General features: G+C 39.2%; 1 protein-coding gene across 1 annotated transcript in view; it reads left to right on the plus strand.

The window, feature by feature from the left end:
* The window catches only part of NDUFS4 (NADH:ubiquinone oxidoreductase subunit S4), a 46,452-nt gene that overhangs the window by 5,680 nt on the left and 24,265 nt on the right, over positions 1–16,507 (plus strand). Inside the window, exon 2 of the mRNA XM_033163906.1 lies at positions 6,464–6,542. Within this exon, the coding sequence (XP_033019797.1) occupies positions 6,464–6,542 (79 nt within the window). The remainder of the gene's footprint in view (positions 1–6,463; positions 6,543–16,507) is intronic.

The raw sequence follows: 16,507 nt of genomic DNA on the forward strand, positions 1-16,507 counted from the left end.
TTAACAGTTAATAAGTGAACAAGGCCAGTGTTGGTAGTTTTTTCACAATTTGCTGCCAAGGAGTGTGGTGGAGTCTCCTTCTTTGGAGGTCTTTAAGCAGAGGCTTGATAGCCATCTGTCAGGAATGCTTTGATGGTGTTTCCTGCTTGGCAGGGGGTTGGACTGGATGGCCCTTGTGGTCTCTTCCAACTCTGATTCTATTATTTTTATCAATTACTAGTTGCACATATAAACAACACCCCCTCAAACTAGCTATTTGAAACTGTTCCTTTGACTTTGGGGGACAACTGGCAGCAAAAAAAATGACTCTTGGGTTGTCTTTTGTAACAGGCTTACTCCAAGCATTAGTAGAAATCTGTTACATTTTCAACAAAGGAGAGGGCCTTTTTCACAGCGGCACCATGTCTTTGGAATGCCCTTCCCAAAGAAACATGCCTGGTGCCAGTGTTATAAGTTTTTCAGTACTACATGAATGCTGTCCTACTTGTGCAGACATTTTAGATAATTTCTGGATTTTATCTCCATTCAGTTCTTTTAGTTTAGGTTTTAAATTGTCACTTGTTTCGTTGTGTTTTATTTGTTGATTGTAAATTGTATCTGTGCCGTGAATTAGTTTTATTCACGCTTTTTGGTTTCATCCTGAGATGTCTTGTTGAAAGAAGGTTTTTAAGAAATAATTTAAGTAAAATAAATCAAAATTGGAGGAAGAGCAGCTGCAGCTTGGTGGCAAAGTACATGCTTTGTATGCAGGAAGTCCTAGCCTCAGTCATTGACCACTCCGGTAGGACTGTGAAGCATTTGCACCTGAAACTGGGGAGCTACCAGTCAGTGTAGACACAACTAAGCTAGTTGGAGTAATGATTTGATTCTGTATAAATAGAATTATGAAGTTGAGGAGACCACGAGGATCATCTAGTTACCCCTCCCCCCCTGCAATGTAGGAATATGCAGCTGTTCCTTACTGGGATCAAATCTGCAACCTTGGCATTCATCAGCACCACCCTATTTATTTATTTATTATTTGTTTGATTTATATATTGTTCCTCATCAAAAGATCCCAGGGTGGTGTACAACATTTAGAACACATTAAGTAGCTTCCTATATCATGATGTTCAGTGTAACTAAATTCAGTGTTGTTGTTTTTGGCAACTTATTTTTACTTTCTGTTAATAAACTTTCTATAAGGCTTATCTTCTGTAACTATGCCACTCATACACATTTTAAAGCTTGAAGATGTTGTACCTGTCTTGTTATCTGGAAGGTGCCGCCCCCCCCCCCCTGTAACTAATTTATAAAATTCAGAAGGAGTTTGGAAAAGTAAAATATCATAGCCTTCCCTGAACACAGAGGTGGGTTGTGGAACGTTAGCTGTTTCATTCCTCGCAGTTCTGGAATTAAACCCTTTGACTTTTGTACTACTTTGTGATAATAAAAGCACACTTGTTATTTACTGTGGCTTTTGGTACAATCTGAATATATTTGTGTGGGGAGACATTTGACATTTCAGAAAACACTGGCAGGGCAGAACTTAGGTCACCTGTGGTTTTTGCAAATTTGTAATCCTTCCTCCCCCAGTCGTCTCCCTGTTCCCACCAGCCGCCCACAAATACAGAATTCCAGTACAGTACTAGTCAGGAGCTAAGGAGATGCTGCATGGGCATAATTACGTACTGTTCTGTTAGATTTTGTATTCCTCCTTAAGCTGAAGAGTTGTTCTTGTTTTGCTGCAGCAGTTATTGGAACCAGCATCATTGTCTACCTTGTCTGGCCTAGGCAGCAGTTCCTTGGCTTGTTATCAGTGGGTGACTCTTTCTTTCAGCAATTTTGTTATCAAATTACTCATTTTCTTAAGCAATTGTATGTATAAATAGCACTCTGATTGACCTAATTCGGCATCTGATGCTACGGAAGCATGAAGAATTGCACTTTTTTCACTTGGGAGTTTGATAACACTATTGGTTGTGATCAACATTGGGGGGCTTCAGTTGTATCTATTTGTAACGCTCATATGAAATGCCTAGTAGTTGTTCATTTCCTAAATCGTGTTTTTATTACCTAAAGGGTCATGAGTTCAATTTCAAAAGACAGGTGAACTTTCTGTAGCAATTGGCTTTGATACATGATACCAAGTAGCTGCCTGACCTTTGGCTAGTAATGTTAAAATTAGTTTTATTTTGGTTTTTATTCATGCACCAAATGGGTGGCATCTGTGTTTCCAAGACAGTGTTGTTGCAGGAGACTGATATAGTGAAATCACCTGTCCATGTCTGGACATAATGTCAGGTACCTTTTTTCTCCAAGTTAAGTTCTTCTATGTGTACTGTCTATCCTTTTGAACATTTTCATTTCAGATCTTTGTTTCAAATCCTGTTTATCTACTCTGTCTTTAGTTCAGGGTACAAACACAATTATTTTTTAGATATTTATAAATATAACATAGTAAAGGTCACTTGCCCTGTTTCCTGTGGTGAATAAAATTGTCTCTAGACAGGAAAAGTTATGCAACATAGAAAAGAGGTTGATTTTTTAAATCTCTTTTTCCCTGTCAATATGTCACAAATAAATATTTCATAGCACTTCCCAGGCATGTAGTGGCTTGCCTGCACATATTTAACTGTGGAAAATTAATGCAATTCTAGGAAAATTAGCAGGATTTAAAAACTGCCAGATAAGTAGTAAATGTGTATATTGTTATTGGGGTGGTGGTTAGGGGGGGGGGGTTGGTTATTTTTATGAGATGTATTTTGTGTTTTCATTTTATACTGTAATGGTGGAAACGGCCCTGTTGTGTTAGGATCAAACAAACAAACAAAAGTAATAGAGAAACTAACTGGTGTTCTTTGATTGAAATAAATTCCATACATTGTACAGTGTAACCCCGCCCTCTCTGAATGTAACTTCTTTGGATGTAAATCCCACTGGATATTTCCAGGTCTTGAAGGTTTTTATTCAGCTGATAGCTATATTTATTTATGGAGAAACACACAGCATAATGTATTTAGCAGCAATCTTGGTTTCCTGGATCTTGACAGCAGTCAGTCAACTCCTGTGGTCCTGATCAGCTGCAGCTAGAGGCGAACACCATCAATCACCTACAAAAACACTGCAGTCCAGGGACCACCAACCATCACCACTTCTGTCTTGTTTTTATTCAGAGTGTAAATCCATGAACTATGACTTTCACTCAGTTGTTTAAAGTGGAAACTGTGTCTCCTCAATTTGAAGAGCAGTAGTTTTGAGGGTACCCCACACAGTGTTTGAAAGCCGAACGAGCACCAGTCGCATTTTGTGATTGGCAATCAGACTTTTGCGACTGGATGGAGATGTCCAGGGGCCGCCCTTGGCACCTAGCATTCCCACCTGCCTGGCTGCAGTCATCTGGTCTGCTGGGCACAGCGGCAACAAAAGACCATGCCTCTTTTTTTGCAGCACAACCCTTGGCAAACATCTAATTCGCCCAACAGCACAGCAGCAAAAGATGCACCATTTTTTGCTGCCACGCTGCTGGATGAATCAGATGTTTGGCAGGGTAGAGTGGTAGCAAAAGACGTGTCTTTTGCTGCCGCAGTACTCTGCTGACTCCCTGATTCGCCTGGCAGCATTTTTTAAATTTCTTTTTTATTTATTTTGCTGTGGGGCTGCCTGCTCTGGTAGCAGAGCAGCAAAAAAAAGGTGCCTAGACATTTTGTCCTAAATCCCAGGAACCACATGGCTTCTGGCATTCCTATCCCATTTTCTAACACTGATAATATTAACAGCCTTGTACAGATGTTATTGGCAAAGAATGGAACCCAAGGCATGCTGATGATTGGCTGTGCTTGCCTTTTGAGAATATTTGATCAAAAATGTAATAGAACCACATCTAGCTTGCACAGATGGGCTGCATTCTCCCTGAAGCAGCAGGTGCATAGCGTGCGGGTAGTTCTGATCCACACTTGTTACTCTCATAAGATTTACAGATGTCCACAGTGGCAGGGAGAGCCTTTTGGTAGCTTTGGCTAGTTTGCCATTTATTTGGCCTTTTCTGGAGACGATGGTCCTGGTGTCAGTAACTCATCCTGTAGTAGAGTATGACTAACATGTGCCCCTCCAGAGGTTGAACTTGCAACTCCCGTCAGGCCCAGCAACATTTGCAGGACCACAGATTAGCGGTCACCTCTGCCTTGGTTACTTTCAGATAGTGCTGTATTGCTGCAATGTAGGGATGCTTTTAAAAAACAGTTCTATAAGATTCAGTGAGTGCAAAAACGGTTCTGCCAAATTATTGTCTGGATTTCAGCAGTTGGAGCATATATAACTGATTTTGTTTCCAAGCTTGATTTAAAGAGCTGGTTTGTGCCTTTAAAGCCATAAACAGCTTAAGAGCAGGCTATTTCAGAAAGTGTCTGCTCCCACACCTACCTGCCTGATCCTTAAGGTTGGCTGTGTGGCCCTGCTTTCTGCCCTGTTCTTATGTGAGATATGATAGCACCATGTAATAAGATGCTATTGCCCCATTTTTCTTGGGATTCTTATTAGGTCCAAACTTTTTAGAAGAGAATGTACCACTTGCCTGAAATTCTGGCTTTATCTTGTTTGCTTCACATTGGGAGCCATTCAGATATATTTTCTTTAGCTTTCTGGAATTCACAAGGTAACATGCGAGACACTCTTAGGTATTTTCTTCTAATAAATGGAACTTTGCGAGTAGCCTTAAAGTTCATTTTCAGTCGGAAACAACTGGGATAGTCTCTACTTTGGAAGCTTGCTTCACTTTGTTAAAATATTGCACATCTGGGTAAGCCTGATTTCTAGTCATTATTAAGAATGATGTGTTATAACCAAGATAAAATACTAGTTAAGTTTGCATGCTTGAAAGTGCTCTCAATTAATCACCACAGTTTAAAGTATAAGCTACTAGAAAGCTAATATTGAAGTAAACTATTTTTTGCTTTCTCTTTTAAGGTCAGCGTCTTGTGGGAGTGGGGCATATTATTTTTCAAACTTGTTCAAGTTACAGTCAGACCAAATAGCTGACTTTCAAAAATTGTGATGCTCATGTAGTGGTGGAAACTATGCCAGCAAGGCAGCTATGGCACCTCATAAACTCGAAACATAATTTGCATTTGGAAGTCTGCTTGCTTTGTGAAGTCTGCTTCAGAGACAATTCAAAACTTAAAAGGAGTCTGGTTTTTAAATTCTGTCTGTAGTAAACTTGCTGATCTGATGTTTCCCAAAGAGGAGTGGGGTGGAAGTGAAATGGATGGAGATTTATAATGCCCTATCTTGGTTTTTAATGAGCTGTACTGGTATCTTGATTTGTTGTTGTTGTTGTTCAGTCGTTCAGTCGTGCCCGACTCTTCGTGACCCCATGGACCAGAGCACGCCAGGCACGCCTATCCTTCACTGCCTCTCGCAGTTTGGCCAAACTCATCTTAGTAGTATCTTGATTACAAAGTGGCATATAAATGACTACAGTATAAAAACAATAGACTAATAAAAAAGATGAAGTCTCAAGCTTCATCTTTAAAAAAAAGTGTGTGCTTGGAATCTTTCATCAACTTCTTGTTTTCTTACTTTGCTTCCAGTTATTTAATGAATATTGATAACTACAGTGAAGACAATGGGTTGGATCCAAAGAACCTTGAGAAGGAAAAGAGCTGCCACTGCTTTCCTCACATGCTTAAGCAATAATTCACATAGCGATATGAGAGGTTAATTCTGTAGCAGTTCTGTTTCCTTCTGCCTACACAAGAGGCTATACAACCTCTTTGAATTTATTTGGATTTTCTTGCACAGCGTTCCCAGTGCAGAGTGTCAGTCCTTTTGTCCAGTGCAAGGACAACTTTTGGATCCAGCCCAGTGTTTGGCCTAATGTACTAACTGAACCATAGAAATAGCTTGAATCATTTTGCTGGGACAGATCTTTAGAAGTCAATTACAGTGGCTATTTGTAGATAAATGTGTACATCAGAGAAATGTTGAACAGGGCCTAGGCATTAATTCAGAATCTGTGTCTCAGGAGTGTTCTTTCATTTATGATCCTGCCTTGAAACTTCCACTACAGTTTGAATTGTTTGGAAAGGGACTAATGAGTTTAAGTCCTCTGATGCTTCATTGAGGTTCAGAGTTCCAGAGGAGTCGAAGTAGCTTTGCATTTTTTTCTGTTTGTTCGTGACAAACCAGCTACTGTACTTGCATAGAGTAGTACAGTCCTTGCCACTGGCAGTCTCTGTGTGACAGAGAGCCTGTAGGCTGACATAAAGTGCAGCCTGTTGTGAACTGCGAAGTGAGAGTCTGCCAAAAACTCAGTAGACAGAACTAATTGGGGGGTGGTGGGAGGTGGGTGGATTTTTGAGCCCTCATTTCTCTCCCCTTTTTTTACAAGATGGATATTGTTAAAGTAACTTGTTTATGTAAGATTTGTCTGCCTCTATTTTCTCATTGCATGAATCATTTTTTAACTTCGAGTCTTGCACTGCAGGTCACTGAACACTTCCACATGGCGGCTGGCACAGGACCAAGCTCAAGACACGCAACTCATCACAGTTGATGAAAAATTGGTAAGGGCTTTCTGCTGCGTATGCTGCCTTGAGGGTTGTCTCTGTGCAACAGGTATTCAGTCCTCCATAGTGTACTGGAAAAAGAGGGTAACTGCCGAGTAAAAGGCCTTTCTTGACTAAAAAGGGGTACCTTGGTCATAAAAGTCAGAATAGAGTAGAATAGAATAGAATAGAATAGAATAGAATAGAATAGAATAGAATAGAAGAGTTGGAAGGGACTCTGTGGGTCATCTAGTCCAACCCCCTGCAATGCAGGAATACGTTTTCAGGAAAAAAAGTGTGTACTGAGATATGCAAGAGTTTAAAATACGAAATTATGCATCTTGACTACATTCATGTTGACTAAATTGTGGTTAGGAAGCAGTAAAAAACATTTTTAATGTGACATATTGGAATCTGCCCACTGCCCTGTTATACATGAATGATTTACAAACACTTCTTAAAATTAACTGTTGGGTTGTCTCATTTTATCGCAATACAGTTTAAAGAAGCCATGTAAATTAATTGCAAACTGTGTTCATACACCCTGTTTTAAATATGCATGAAGGATTGCAATTAGAAACAACTGTGTAGCATTCTTTTGCTAATCATTACCAGATCATAATTTTGGCAGCCTTTAAGTTCTAACATATTGCAGCGTGTGGTCCATTACTAGTACAGTGATGCAACCTGATATTTATGCTTACATTATACGATGGCCTGACTTTTGTTGTAAAGCATCCAAGACTCCTAGTGGGAATGTCATAGTTAAAAGAATAATCTTCATTGACAATTGTATCACGTTTGATTTTTGGAGATGGAAAATGGTAATAGAACCCCCAAGAATACATAAGTTGTAGTATGCTTACCTTTGAACATTGCAAGAACGTGCCTCCTAGAAAGCAAATGGCAGTGGCTAAACAAGTACTTGGGAAAACTTGCAGTGCTACCTTAATTAAACAGGGTGGTTATTGAAGGATATACAGCATTCAGCCCCTCTTAGCAAGCGCAGAGCTGCATGCTGGGGGGATTCCCAGCTCACCTATGCATTCAGGAGCATTTCAGTGTATCAGGGTGGGGATTAATTGTGCTCCTCCTTTTCAATAATGCCATTACAATTAATATTAAATGAAATGAAACTTTCCGATTGACTTCTTCAGTGACATTATCTAGGAATATGAAGAACAATTGTTGGTGCAGGTTTTGTTGAAATGCTTGGTCATTGTGTGGGAGCACACTTAAATTCAACTGCACTTTTTGTATACTTTAAATATAGCAAAATATTTATATGTAAAACAGCCTGTGTAAGTTAAGTTCATTTTGTAGGTAAAATGCACTCTGTGTTAACCCTAGATACAGATTCTGCATATTTTTACAGGTATTTTTTGTTAAATGAATAGTTCCCCCCCTCCAAAAAAATAATACTTGTTATCAATCAATCCTTGCAAAGCTATTGGGGGGGGGGGATTCTCCAAGCTTCTCAGAATTAAATATGTCTGTTCTAATTTACCCCTTACCCTCCCTAACCTATTTGAACTTCTAGGATCATTTGAAGTACGGCTAGACTAGTCTTCACTAAATTTAGAAATGTGGACCCTGAATGAATTAACTATCTATAAGATCATTACAAAAAGTTCAGTTTGTGCTTCTGTGGCAGACTGAACTTTTGATGTTTGATGATGATAAATAAATTAATGCAATCCAGTTTTAAGAGGTCTTAATGTCAACACCCACAGCAATGAGCCACAAATTTGCATCGTGTCCATTTAATGTGATAAAATTTAATAACCCAAACTCTGGTTACTCATATATACTTTGAGACTGACTCTGTAACTTCCTTAACTTCAATCAGAATTATTGAAATTTGAATGGACAACCTTGCAAATTTCTTCCTCCCTTGCCACTAGTCTTCTAGCTCGGTGGAGCAGCTTTAATATTCTTTCACACAACCCCAGCCTCTCAGCAGTGCGAGATTCTAGGAGTTCCAGGCACTCACCCAGGGTCCCTGTTTCCTTTTGGAAATGAGGCACGGTAAAGACTCTGGTGTATTTATGATATATGGTTTATATACACATATATACAAGCTGAGCCCCTGTGTTGGAGGGGCTCCCAGCATTGCACTCCAAGAGGGTCTGGTCTCTCCCATAGCTGCAGCCTTAGATTCAAACAGAAATCAAAGATACTCTAAAACGTGGGTCTGACCCTATCTCCAGCTTGCTGCATTTTACCATCTGCAGTATCACTGCAAAAACTCCATTCTAAAATCTCCACTCCACTCTTCAAAAACTCTTCTTTTCATCTTCTACCTGACTCAGAGCTGGAGGAGGGGCCTCTCCCATCTGTCCTCTTTTAATGGTCCAGGGGTTAAGAGCACCCACAAACTCTGGCACCCACCAACTTATAACTAAATCTATATCCATCCATCCATCCATCCATCCATAGAGACAGACACACAGTTCATAATACTGGTTAATCATGAGCTTTTCTGGGAAAGGGGCTGCCCTTATTTCCTCACCTTTTATTGCTGAAATTGGATACTATGGAATAATTTGACTGCATCACGTTTCAGTGGAGTTGAATTTTAAATGTGTTTCTTAAATTTGAATGCCCTTATGGTGACATTGATAAATTCTGCAAAAGAAATAGGCAAAATATTGTAGTGATTCCTAGACTGGGAGACAGATTGTGGATATTTGCAGAGGATAATTTATGTGGGTGATACGTACTCAGCTTAAATGAGACACAAAGAGGTCCTCGATATAGCAGAAAAAATACTTTCAAAAAGATTCCTCACTTAGCCTTGCCACAGATGTTTTTCCTACATCTAAACAGTCAGATCTAAAGCATGGGTCCTTCTGTAGCATCCTGAGTTTGTGGCCTAACAGCAACACCAGGTGAACCATCCATGGGTTGAATTCCAAAGGTCCGGAGTTTATCCTGAGGAGCTGATATCTATGGCTTGCCAGCTGATCTTGGCTGACATTATAAAATGCAGGGTGAGAGGTGGCCCCTCTAGGCTTTGTCTATGTTGGGAAATTGCCCTGTTGCTGACGTGAGATGTCAGCAGTGGTCTCCCTTAGTGAAACTTAAAATGATTTAACTTCTACCATATGAAACAAAATTGGTTCCAGTACTATTATAGAAATCCTGTTTCTCCTTTTATAAAGTTGTGTGTGTCACATATACTTTAGTTCTCTTAAACTTCAGTAATCTCTGCAGTGTTTCTGCATGAGCCCTCATGCCTGTTAGTCCACTCACATTCTGATTTGTTGAGTGGTAAGTATTGCTCTTCCAGGTCACTTTGCAGCTCAAAAACAGAAAATATAAAAGTAGCTGTCCCAATTTGTCCATATGTTATAGCAAGAAATGCTTAATCCAGTACATAGGTACCACAATACTATTGTTAATTATTAATAATAAAAATACTAGTGGCAAGTTGTTTTGTTTCTGCAGGGAACCTGAAAGCATCTCTCTGATCCCTGTCTGCTCCTTTGATCTGCTTGACCTCAGACTGGAGATAACTGAATGCTGCCAGCTGAGCTGTTTGTCTTTACTTTGTGCTGGTTACGCTTGGAGGCCCAAATAATTCTTTGGAGTTAGGAGTGGCTCTCTGTGACATAGTTTTAAGACCTCTTATAGATAATGCTATGGATACTTCAGTATCTGTTCTGGAGCTTAGTGATACCGAAAATTGTGGTCATTGTTGTAAGCTTGACCAGTTCTTGAACTGATAACACAATAGTCCCAGTGCAGTCTTATGTGTGTCTACTCAGAAGAAAGTCTCATTTAGTTCCATAGAACATACTCCAAGCAAGTGTGTATTTGTGCACGTAAGTGAATTAGAAGAGGCTAAGTATTCACTGTGGGTACTTGTAGTCAGACTTCTACCACATGCCCATCAACCTAGAGGCATGCTACAACCCCCAGATTGCTACCCAGGATATCAGTATTGTTTTTCAAGAACTCTGTATGATTATGACTTAATAGGACATCACCCAATAACAGAAGAACTCAGTAAAATTTGAAAATACAGATTGTTGTTTTGAGGGAACTGGAGATCTGCTTAGCTCAAGATTTGAAGCATTCAAAAGGAACACAGTTTGAAGTATACATTTCATTTCTAAATTTCCTTTAACGTTGACTTCCTAGCTGTCACTTCAGAATTGCTGCTAATATAATGGATTTTACAATGTTTTGCATTCAGTTAGAACATTTGTTACTGCCAAATGTCCAATACCTCAAGCAGTATGTTTAACAGTCTGATGTATGAATGGCCTAAAATTGATTCTTACATTTAACTCGGTACTTCTGTCTTTCAAGAGTGTATTTCATTCCTATTACAGGATTTACTGTGGTTTGGGGACATCGTTGGGTCTTTAAAATGAATGCAAATGAAAACTGGCATAGATAAAGATGGTCCATCTTGGATTGGGCAAGTAGGCTAATGGTCTGATCTGGTATGTATGTTAGTTATGAACAGATTACTGAATTGCAGTTAGGAATTAAATATAATTAGAGCTACCTGAAAATGTAGAATACAGGAGCAAAGGAGAACATTTCCACGGAGTCCCTAAAAAAATGTTTTTAAGACTGGTAAGAGAGATGAATGTTTAGTTGACAGAATAGCACACTATGGTTCTTAAGCTGAAACAGGACTTGTAGTGCTAGACAGATTTACATATTCCCTGGTATGTTAGGAATGCCTTAAGATTTATCTTATTTTAGTAAATGCATGTCTTACCTTTCCACCTGGGGACACCCTTGGCAACTAACAATATAAAATACAAAAAAAATACACTCAAGTAGAACTTTAAAAAACATTTACAAATGATTAGTTGAATAGTAGATAAGTACCAAAACATATTGGCCAGTTAAGTTTTTTTTTTTTTAATTCTGCCAAAAGAGGCAGAAGAGGGCAAAAGATGGATCTCTCTTGGTAGTGGGTTCCACAACTTGGTGCAGCTCCAGAGCAGTCTCTTTAAGACTTACCCCACAAATGTGCCTCTAATAAAGAAACCTCCTCTACTAATCCATCAAGTGTCCTGACCACAAATAATTTAACCCTTTAAAAGTAATAGGACTTTGAATTGAGTCTGGAAATGAATCAGTAACCATCTGGAACCACAAAGGATGGGCATCTTATGTTAGGTTTCCCTGTAAATGGCACTGATAGCTTAGATTAAGTTTCGACATAGGGAATGTGTTGTGATTATGTAACTCTCCCTGGGGATCTTACTGAGTGATAGTATAGAAATATCCATGAGAGATATATATATAAATATGCGCAAATAAGCTCCCAAAATGTTAGTAACCCTCCTGTGTATATGTCCCTGAGAAAGAGAGACTGGGTCTGCCAAACTACTCACCAGGAAGAATAGTTAACGTGGGCAAGTAGCCTGGTGACAAACTACAGGTCTGAGTTGTTGGGACAAGAAGTATTGGTTTACTCTTTAAAAATACTATCCAAGGACATCATTTCGTTCATGCAAGGACTTCCACTTGCTAAATGGAACTTCTCCTTCCATAGCACCCCCCTCCCCCAATCTGTTTGGGGTTTTAGATTGCGTGGGTGGAGAAGGAGGGGGAGCTAGCAGGCAGAAGTCCTTGGGCGAACAGAGTGACTTCGTTGGACATGACTCTTGGCTTGGAATGTCTTGGATAAATCAAAGGTCTTGGTTTTATAATGAGCTGCCAATGAGTTTGGAATAAATTAAAAAGAACTGAGCTGAAAGGCATCCCTTGTAATCTTTTATAGACATAACATGTCCTTTAACATACTTTGGATGAAATGTGGTTTAACTTGCTTGTCCTCCATTGTGAAATGTATGAAAAGGACTGGGTTTGTGGTTCATATTCAGCAAATGAAGTAGGCTAGAGGAAAAATCCATGTTTAAAAGGCAGGGCCTAAACATATTTCAGGCTGTTGTATTTGCATTTTTGTTATTGGAGATACCTTCCATAATCTAAACATAACCTTGACTTTGCTGGCTCATGAAAACCTAAATCCTAAACAAGTATCAGTAGGCTTCTGGCACAAGCAAGCGATTTTGCCACAATTACTGAAATATCCTCTCAAATGAATTGTTCAGTGCTTCCTAACTATGCTGAAAACTCCATTTGTTGGAACAATGTGCCAGCATTGTACAAGCATCCTAGAGGCAGCCAATTCGTCTGTACAGAGATTCTCCAGAGTGGCTTCCCCACAGGACAGGCTCAGGCCTTATCTGCAGCTTATTATTCTGTGCTCCAAGACTTGTGGTTTGCCCCATTTAGCTGCTGAAGACTAGTTTCACTCTCGTCTCCATCCAAATATATTCTTACAGCTAGTTCCAGTTCAAAGCATAGTTGAAGGACAGCTGTATCTTGGACGCAGGCATTGGAAGGATTATAACTGCCATGTGACCAAAGCTTTCTGTTTAAACTGAAGGTTAATGTCATTGACAGGAGGAAACCTTTCTTCTTTGACCTTAACAATATAGGAACTGGTTTGTTTGTTTTTCATACACTCTCAAAAATTTGTTGAAGAGAAATCTGGAAAAATTGCAGTGTTGCTTAAGATAGCTGTCAAATATCCTGAATTCTTGACACCATTCTTACTGATAGGATAGCATTCTTTCTTTCCTGACCAGCTGACAGAATCATTATATGACGACTTGCATTTACTCTGGCAAATTTTATTTCAAGTGTCTTATGACCACATGAGGCCCAGTTATCTGAGCAGCACTCCAACTCTGAAGCTCAGTGCTTTTGAGTATTCCCCACTAAAATTTAATTATTCCTTGGCATCTACCAATCAGTCCTAACTTTTTGCTAGAATGGACTCTCTTAATAGGTTGCAGTGCCACATTGTCAACATAAAACCATAGAAGCTGCCTTATACATTGAGTCAGTCCGCTGATCTATCTAGCTCAGTATTGTCTCTATCAGTGGGACCCACCTTTAATCCAAACATCTATTTCAGGAACACTTTTCTAATTTTAAAATCATGTATTTGTGTTGCAGTTGTACTGCTGTTACAACCCACTTTAGATAAGGCTTCAGCCTGGTAGTGGGCCCTTATCCACCAGTTCTGAACCAATGATCTGCATTGACTGACGACAACTTTCCATTGTTTCAGATAGGATCTTTCCCAGCAAATACAAGTGATTTAATCTGAGATTTTGTGCAACTGAGGTATGATTCCTAGGGAGCTATGGTTAGCAGAGCCAACCCCCCCACAAATCCTCATCCATTCTTCATGGTTTTTTTTTTCAACCTACCCCAATGAAATAGCAGTTTTTATTATATGGAGGTGTTTTCTAGGGAAAATATGGAGGCTTTCTTACTGTATTTGCTGGTTGCTTGGTATGCTGAGTCCTATTAGCACACTGTTCCTTGGACTAAAGGACATACCGGTAACCATTCTTTTTGTTTACTACAACATTACTGCTTTCTATTTCAAACATTTGATTTCTCCTCCCACCCATCTTTTCCAAGGGTAATTAAGGAACCTCAGAAGCAAATCCAAGACATGCCTAAATAACTTGGCATGGGGCTCCAATGCCATACTTCTTAGTACACTGTGGTCCTTACTACTTGAAATTCTTATAAGAGCTCTAAAACTATGCTTAATTAATTATATAGTTCTTGATTTTAAACATGTTCATGCACATTAATTTGGAGAAGAAAAGTAACTATTACATGAAACTGTTTTCCTTGTAATCTGTGTAGAAATTAAAGTGCATTTTTCATTTTTAAAGTTTCTAGAAAGTTTCATTTATGTGAAAGGTGGAATTCTACAGGAAAGGGCAGTCTTTCTTCTCACACTTATTTCACCTGTCTAAAGCTTAAGCTATAAGCAAAGAGTGCACAGAATATGTTAAAATCCCAATTTAGTCCTTTTTGTGTCTGGTGTTACACCTTGCCTCAAATGCTGGCTGCACTTTCTCTGCTTATCATTACTAGTTTAATTTCATGAATTTCGAGTAGCCCTGATACTTAGGCACATCAGATTTGTAGCTGTAATTGCATTGCTGGAAAAGTTAGTATATCTGGGGTCTGCAGACTTTTTTGGGGGGGGGGTTTAAACTACATCTCCCTAGAGGTTGGTGAGGTTTTCTCTTTTGAAGTTCTTTGAACACAGTGTGTTGATTGAATTAGATTTTTAAGAGGGGGAGAGAGAGATTTGCATCCTTGGAAAGTGAAGGAAGAGAAAGTTGTTAAGACAAAAGTAGCTGCACAACTATTTATCTGTATGTTCAATTCTACTGGAAGGTGATATCACTGGTCAGTATTTGGTACTGGCACTATAAACTGGTGACAAGGCTCAGTTTTAGATATAGAGAAACTATTAGCAGTATTTACTAGACAAAATAGAACTGGAGCATCATCTGTTTGAATTGTTCCCTGTTGCCACAGAACCCATCTATGGAGTCTTATTTTGTGTATATGGTGGCATTGTTATGAAAAGAAATTCCAGATTAATTAGATGGGAGGCAAGCTTCAGACTTAAAGACACTGGAAATGTACAATTAATTTATGTTGTGCTCACTCTGTTTTGACTGTTCACATTTAACGTTTAGTGCAATTTATCTAACTTTATTTCAGTCCTTCTTTTCCAGAATGCTTAACTTTCAGTTTCTTTTGCATTCTTCCATCACTAATTGTGCTCATGATTATCACTTCGAAGTCTGCCATGTTGAAAGTGATAATCAAAGCCACAATTAGTGGTGGCAGATTCAACTCCGCAAGTAGTGTATGTGAAGCAAGGGAGTAGAAAATAGAAGCCATTTGTAAATGGGCAGGCCTCTGCAAACACTGAGGTGCCTTGTCTTGTATTCCGGAGAGTTTACTAATTGATTATCGGCTGTCATGTAGCAACCTTGGTGGTGAAGGTACATTTTAAAATAACATTTGATTGATAGAAAGTGCAGTAATATGCCACATGATTTTTCTGTTCAAGAATCCTTGCAAATGTGCCTTTGGGCTAGTACAGGCAAACCATTACCCTTAAACTTTTTGAGACGGTGTGCATTTCTGTAATAGAACCATATAGCTTGCAGTCCCCCCACCCCAAATGAATGCTCCAACGCAGCCCTTTAAAAATAAATGAATAGGATTTTGAGAACAGAGGTTACGGTGGCATAGTACATGCATATTTAGATAAGTATATTCAATTTTTAAAAGATTGGTAATTCATTGCAATTCATTGCCTGCCAATTAATTCCCTCTTTAATTGGAATAGTGTATCTCAATTCAGCCCCCAGTGCTTGCTGCCACTTGCTTTTCTAAGTAATTACTGTTTGATTAAGCATGTGGTAGTGTTAGCAAGCTCAGCTGGCTAGTGATACAGAGCTTTCTGTAAAATGTCTGCAGGCAACAAGTTCTCTGCCAGTCGACAGACTGTAGCAGTGGCAGATCTAGCAATGAAATCAATATATTTATCCTTGTTTGTAAAAGGGAGACTTTACATGAGAGATGCTCATTTCCCATGATGGCATTTGATCATCATTTGCTAGCTTTTCGAGTATTTTTGTGGGTCAGCAGCAGCTCGTTTTGAATTACTATCCTGACAAAATACATTTTTGTGATGGTAGCTACATTTAGTTTTCAGATTAAGGGACTGGTTGGTCTGGCTTTCATTTCTTCCGTTTCTTTTCGCATGGCTGTGCTATCTCTGCTAGGTTGCAGGAGCGTCTGAGATTGGGGGGTTATACAATTTTTCTAACATCTCAAGTGTCTGTTTTGTCTGCTCAGAGGGCATTCTTGTGCAGAAATTTCAACGCTTTAGTCCGGAGCAGTGGGTCAAAGGATATGTCTCTTTGGAAGGCATATGGGAGACCTTTTTATTCATGAAGTAGCATTTCACTTTACATCAAAGAATAGTAGGTTTTCAGACCTCATTATGATGGAAGTTCAGTGCAGCCCTTTAAGAAGACATGCAACATATTCAATCAGCTTTGGGAGACACTTGTCATAATAACTTTGCAAGGTTTCAAATTTGCTAT

Source organism: Lacerta agilis, chromosome 11 (genome assembly GCF_009819535.1).
Source record: "Lacerta agilis isolate rLacAgi1 chromosome 11, rLacAgi1.pri, whole genome shotgun sequence".
Classification (NCBI taxonomy): Eukaryota; Metazoa; Chordata; class Lepidosauria; order Squamata; family Lacertidae; genus Lacerta; species Lacerta agilis.